Here is a 7084-nt window from a genome sequence, read left to right on the forward strand (position 1 = left end):
GAGAGGGGGAGGGAGGAGGAGGAAGGAAGGGAAGGAAGAAGGAAAGAAAGAGAGAAAAGAAGAAAACAAAAAAAAGAAAAGAAACCAGGGGCTAGAGATGGCTCAGCAGTTAAGAACACTAGCTGCTTTTGCAGAGGAACCGGAATCTGTTCTCAGCATCCACATGGCAACTAACAACTCCAGTTCCAAGGGATCCTACACCCTCTTCTGGCCTGTGTGGTCATTGCACACATGGCTACACTTACATACCTGCAGGCAAAATGCTCATATATATTAAAAAATTTCTAGATAAAATAAAGTTTAAAATAATCAAAGGCAAGTGATTAATAACAAACATGTTTATAAGAACCTGGTGTTTCCCTATTACAGGAAAAGAGCAAATTAGTAGCAAACGGGTAATGCATTTCACTTGGAAGAAATAATCAAAGAAAACAAGGCAAGCTTACCAGGTCTAACTTTCAGTAAGAAGGTCAATACCTGTATGCTGATCCATCTTGGGGTTTGCACTCGACAACAGTACGAACCACTGTCACTCTGAAGAACACGCCCAATGGTCAAAGACACGTTTCCTTGTGAAATCTGCCCCTTGAGCTGGTAACGACTGTCCTTCTGGTAGTAGACACGGTGTCCATCCATCCAGATAACCAGGTCTGAACATGAGGAAGAACAATCCCCTCGACCCCAACATGTGATTAAGGTCCCATTCGATGCCATGTAAGTACATGGCAGCGTGACAGGCTGACCCACCACTCCAAGCACTTCTGTGTAAGAATCCACAGCAGCTGTAATAAAGAGAGAGAAAGGGAGAATCAGCACTGCACATTCGCCTAAAATTTTATTTTTACTTCTTAATTTCTTTTTTTTTTTAGTCAGGGTTTTCCTAGTCCCAGCTCCCCTGGAACTCACTATGTAGACCAGGCTGGCCTCAGTCTAGCAGAGATCTGCCTGCCTCTGCCTCTACCTCCTGAGGATTGCGATTAAAGGTGTGCTCCACCACTCCCAGCATCTTAATTTCTTTAAAAAATATCTTAATATTATTTTAATTATGTATGTATGCATATGGGTTTGTGTTCATGAATTCAGTGCCCACAGATCCCCTGGAGCTGGAGTTTCAGGCAGTTGTAAACAGCCCAGTGAGGGTGCTGGGATTTGAACTCCAGTCCTCTGGAAGAGCAGTAGTGCTTGTTCCTAAACAATGAGCCATCCTCCAGGCCCTACATAATCATTTCAATTTTTCTTTTAGGCTGTCCTGGGAATTGAACCTGGGGCCTCTTGCATGGGAGGCAAGTGCTCTGTTACTGAGCCAGTGTCCCAATGGTTCATGTCACTTTTTTCTTTGTATACATTTTATAGCCTAACTTTTTAAAGTTAGCATATTCTTCTTCAGTGGCATTATCTAAAGGATACATTGTATATAAAATGACTTGCTGTACTGTATGATATTCATCGTGTTTTTCATTTTCTTTAGTTGTGTGTTTGTTTCTGAAACACCTGCTCTTGTCAACCAGGCTGGCGTGAACTCGTTATCCTCCTTCCTCTGACCCCAGTGTGATGGATCACAAGCATATGCCACTAAGACCAGCTCAAATTTTCATTTGTAAAGATTAGAAACCTCTATCACAGAAGCCGGGCATGTTGGTTCACACTTGTATACCCAGAATTTCGGAAGCAGAGGCAGGAAGACCGTATGTTCATGGCCAGCCTTGCTGACCTTTTGAATTCAAGGACAATCCGATCTCATGAGACCCTGTCTCAACCCTTCCCATACCCTCCCAAATGCTCCTTAGAAATGAAATCCCTTATTCAACTACCTATTTCTCCTATACAGAAAGCAGAGCCAATGTTGGTTTAAAGGCAGAACTTTAGCAACTACAATTTTCACAATTTCACAATCAATTTTCATGTGTACAGCGTCAGGAAGGGCTCAGGCTTAATATGAACTTTAGGATCAGTCCTGAAAAAATTCTAAACTGAGATTTCTTTCTTAAGTTGATGAAATTCCAGCAATTGAGTCAGACTCACTTATGTTAAGACCACAAAATCAGAGAGTGTTTAATCAAGGACCAAATCATGCAACTTTGAAAACTAAAATAACATTTTAAATATTTATCTGTGGGGATAGTGTCATAAAATTCCTATTACTAATTGCTTTAGAGATAGCCTTTAAAGGGACTCTGAGGACTGGGGCTGTAGATCAAGAGTAGGGTGCTTGACTAGACTGTGCTAGCTAGCCCCTGGGTTGGATCCCCAGCACCAGAATATAATGAAATGTGAGACTCACTAGCTAGTCACATACACAGAGGACCAGGCTGTGAGTTTGGGAAATGCTTTAAGGGAAAACAAATTTCATCGTTATATATAATAAATGCATATTTCTCACTGAAATACTCATTACTTAATAGTCTCTAATATTTTTTAGAATTATAAATATAACACATGCTAGTTTACTTGTTATAGAAAATACATAATAAAATGAACTTCCTACTATAATACAACCAGCAAGAGATTAGTTTTTTAAATATGTAGAGAAGTGGTGAGAGGCAGAAGCAGGAGGGTCACCTCAGCTACACGTCAACTTTGATGCCAGCCTAGTCTCAAAAAAAGAAAAAAAGAGCTGGGCATAGTGGCATATGCCTTTGATCTCAGCACTCGAGAGGCACAGGCAGGTGGATATCTATAAGTTTGAGGCCGTAATGAGTTCTAGGCTAGCTGGGGCTACGGGGGGGTGGGGCAGAGAGAGAGAGAGAGAGAGGGGCAGGCTTAAGATAATTTTTTTTTTTGTCTTTTTGAGACACGGTCTCCCTGTAGCCCCAGCTGGCCTGGAACTTGCTATGTAGACCAGGCTGGCCTTGAAATAACAGAGATCCACCTGCCTCTGCCTCCCATGTGCCACCATGCCTGGCTCTCTTAAAATAATTTTAATCAACTATTTCCCCATCTCATAGAATGTTTTCAACTAATATATTTTAAGTTGAATAATTAAAAGTGGTTTGAAAAATCAAAAGGCAAAAAGAAATGTAATGAAGGTTAACTCTCCCTTTGACCTCCTAATTCCACTTCCCTCTCCTCAGCGCTCAGGCACAGAAAGCACTTACCCTGTACCTTACAAACCTTCGTCGGTGCACATGCGTGTACATATATGCTCACCCCTTTTCTGACAAACAGGTATGGATCTTGTTAATTTTGCTATCAATTTTGTAATTCATACAGGTTAAATAATTTCTTTGGAGTTCAGGTTTCACCCTGGCTCTCTGCTCACTAGATAACCCATAGTCATCCAACAAAGCCCAGGAGTGTCCCTCTTCTTCCTCCACCTCCAGCCTGCACAGCATCCCCAGTTCACATCCACACATACCTGTGAGAAGCAGCATGAGGCCTGAGATGACCACTCCAGGATGCATCATGGCGTTGACCTGAAGGAAAAGGAGAAGACACGCTGGTTGGCTGTGGCACCAGCACATGGTGTCTGAACAGGTCTGAATTCTCAGACAGCGACTTCTCCTTTCACCCTGATTGTGTGAATCATGTAGCCCTGCTCTGCTGGGGTTGAGAGAAGCCAGCTTTCAAAGGCTTCATTCAGAGCTCTGTTAGTCTCCACTGGTGGAGGGCTCTGTACCTTCCCATGAAAGGGAAAGCTATCTTCAAAACAGCCTCGTAGCTCCCAGTCCTTCCCCAGGTATAGCTATTGATCTCGTTCGTCTCTGTCCACACATAAGGCAGATTGAAGACAGAGATAATGTGGCTCCATGGTAGAAAGTCAAGCCTTCCAATGGCAAGCGCCTTCTGGTGGCAAGCAGGCTGCTCCTGCTCAGTGGCCACAGGGGTTGTCCCTAAGCCGCCACCAAGTTAATCATGACTGAGATGAACTGAGCAAGCATGTGAAGCACTGTGCCTAAGCACTCACGCTGCCACACACAGTGACTGGGACTACAGCTTCCCGAGGACGGTCTAGAGAACAGTTTGAGAAGCGCTTGGGTTCCGATCCAAACCTTCCTCTTACAGACCTGGGTGTCCTGGGAGTTGCAGGGCCCTCCATGCCTTGGTTTCCTCACTTTTCGTAATAGCACTAAAAATATTTGCTTAGCTGTTTGCAGAATCTGCTGTGAAGGGGATCCTGGGCTACTTACTCACAAGCATCTAGTCCTCACGGGTGCCCTGAGGCAGCTGCTTTCAGCCCGTCATGGCGGAAGGCTACATGAGTTCAGATTCCAACTTCTTGGTTTCAACATTTGTTCCTTAATTGCTAAACCATAAATACTTTTAAAAATATTTTATTTATTATTTTTATTTTATGTGTAGGAAATTTGCTTTCAAGGTCATTAATAGCTCATTTATGTAAGTTCATCATTTCATTTAAATTAGAATTTACCTTCCGAGGAATATGAAGAACTTTGTTTGGATTAATTTCTACTGATGCAGTCGTTGTCCTAAAGTCACGTATAGAATCCCACTTAATCCCATATATAATTCCATACAATACAGAAACTCCAAGGAGCAATATTCTCTTTTTTTCCCTCTTCAGCATAAGTCTCCAGAGGACTGTACTCACCAGTTATAACTGTTCAGAGAGAGCAGCAGCTCCTTCTAGTCTCCCCTCCTCTGCTGGTGGCTGACTTTTCCTGAGTTGTTTATGGACAACTTTCCTGGAACTCCTCCTTATCTCCTAGGCACACCTTCACTTGATTTGGATGAATATTCAGTCTTCTAGTTCTTCAATCTTTTTGCTAGACAGTATCTACTGCCTGATTTAAACAGATTATGGGAAATATTAGTAAATGGGACTATTGCTAATTTTCTCCTGGGTTGTTTCAAAGCTGCAGCAAAGGTCTTCATTGTAGATGAGACTCCAGGTCTGGAGATCAGGCACACTTTCAAATGGTTGCTGGGTAAAGAGACTTTGAATACCTGGACCAGCACTCTCCGTTCACAGAAGAATAAACCTAAGTCCAAAAGGAAGAGAATGTTGCACAGCATGGTTTCCTGGGGCAGAGACAGAAGCAAAAGTCGACTCTAACAAAATGAGTCTACAGTCACTGCTGTTGGGGAGGGCTTCACCAGAGAAGACCACTCAGACAAAGTTTTGCTGAATGAAAGTCATTACTGCCTGGGGCTACTACACAAGGGTGTCGGAACCCAAGTATGTAGCACTGAGCCATATCTAGAGTAAGCTTTTATACAGAGAAACCATAGCCAAAAGTTTAAGTTCCCAAGCTTACAGGTGGAGAGCCCCCTTAACAATTTCTATTCTATTAAGTAACAATTACTATTTGCAGAAGCAAGCCAAGCATAACCTACAGAAGCCATAAATCTGCAGTTAGCAGGTGCACTCTGGAACACTCTGACCTGTTCCCAAGACAATCGGGATCCAGCAGACGTGTTCCCATACCCTAGGTCAACTGCTTGATAATTTCATAGACTAGAGTCAGCCTGAACTTTAACATGGAATAGCTATGGTCAAGAAGGTGCCCTATTACACTGCTTAGAGAAGTTTAGGAAATGAAGCTGCCATCTTTGCAAAGTGAAGTAGCGCTTCACAATGTACCTTTCAAGTGTTACTAACATGCCATACCCAAGGAGAGTGTGGTAGCTGTACAAGACAGGAAGCTAGATATGACCACTTTCTTTTCTGGCAGCTAGAGGGTCCTACATTGCTCAAAAAGGAATGTTTCTAGAAGGAATCATGAGATGACTGGTATCCTCTGCCCCCAAACCAAATAAACTGTACATAGCTTCTTAAAGATATTGAGGACAAGGCCGGGTATGACAGTACACGCCTTTAATCCCAGCACTCCAGAGGCAGAGGCAGGTGGATCATGTCACAGAATTGATTGGGGCTAAAACTTCTACTCTGTGTAAGCACTTCCTCCACATCCAATTTTTGTGAAAACAGGTGGGTCAAAGAGATTTAAGCATTAGGCTTTTGTATTGTTTGGACAGTGTCTCATTATTTAATGCAAGTTGGCCTGCAACTCCTGTATTTGAGAATGACCTTGAACTTGATCCTCCAGCCTCTGCTTATGCTATCACAGGTTCGTGGGGATCCAACCCAGGGTTTTAGGCATGCAAGGGAAGCATTCTACCAACTGAACTATATCCTCAGTCAGAGCAATGTTTTTTAAATGTCTACAGTCCTTTATGAAGACCTCCCACAGCCTTTGGGAACTAAGCTGAACTTCCCTATGCCAGGAACAAATACGTAAAATGCTTACTGAGTTTTAGCCAAACCCTGGTGAAGGGTCGCGGCTTGCACAATGTTGTTCTACTTATTAACAATGTGCTCATAAAGAATGTCCACCTTTTATTGGAAGACTGTGAGATGAAAAATATTTTCAAGAAATGCAAGTGAAAAAAGTTCATGACGTATTTCACAGGAAACTACTTTTGCAAAAGTATCACAGGGAAATGGTCACACATTTACATGCACATCTCTATGTAGAAATGTCACTGTAAAGACCCAATAGACCCCTCGTAGCATGGTAAAGCAACAAGCTGAAACAAGAGAGCTTTTATTTTGATTCTATACATTTATTTATCATTTCTGTTTTCTGTGTATGAGTGTATTGCCTGCATGTGTATAAGTGCACCCAAGTTGTGCAATGCCCTCAGAGGTTAGAACAGGGTGTTGGATTCCCCTGGAACTGGAGTTATGAGTCATGGACAGTTGTTAGCCGCCATGTGGTGAGAGACCTGAGTGACTCCATCTTGGATAAAACCTCCACAGGACTGACCCAGCCCTGGGCCCTGTTCTAAGAAAAACCACAATACTTGGAACAGTTAGAGAACAACTCCTCCGCCAACGGTCAATTAACCAGGGACAGGAAAGTACTTAAAGTCCAGATATCTTTTCAGAGTTCCTGAAGCCAGCAGTTTATGGTTTGGCACTGAGCCGCAACCAATCAGATGCTTGCCAGGCTGAAGACCCCCTACTCCCCTACTTGCTGAACTTGCTGAAATAAACCTATAAAAACCTCTGTCTCCCAAAACAAGGGGTCTCACATCTGAGATTCGCTGAGTCAGTGACAGAGTGGGCCCGAGCTTAAGCTTGAAACAATAAAAGAACCCTTGTAACAATAAAAGAACCCTT

The 7084-nt window shown here is 42.8% G+C and overlaps 1 protein-coding gene across 1 annotated transcript in view; it reads right to left on the minus strand.

Annotated features, from left to right (window-relative positions):
* The window catches only part of LOC115072762 (hepatitis A virus cellular receptor 1 homolog), a gene marked incomplete at its 3' end in the record, with an annotated part of 14861 nt that extends 10877 nt beyond the window's left edge, over window positions 1-3984 (minus strand). Inside the window, exons 1-3 of the mRNA XM_029570548.1 lie at window positions 3905-3984; window positions 3356-3413; window positions 447-782 (exon numbers count right to left, since the gene is read on the minus strand). Coding sequence (XP_029426408.1) covers window positions 447-782; window positions 3356-3404 — 385 coding nt within the window. The remainder of the gene's footprint in view (window positions 1-446; window positions 783-3355; window positions 3414-3904) is intronic.
* Between the last annotated feature and the right edge of the window lie 3100 nt (window positions 3985-7084).

Source organism: Nannospalax galili, unplaced genomic scaffold (genome assembly GCF_000622305.1).
Source record: "Nannospalax galili isolate Female #2095 unplaced genomic scaffold, S.galili_v1.0 scaffold983, whole genome shotgun sequence".
In the NCBI taxonomy this organism is placed as follows: Eukaryota; Metazoa; Chordata; class Mammalia; order Rodentia; family Spalacidae; genus Nannospalax; species Nannospalax galili.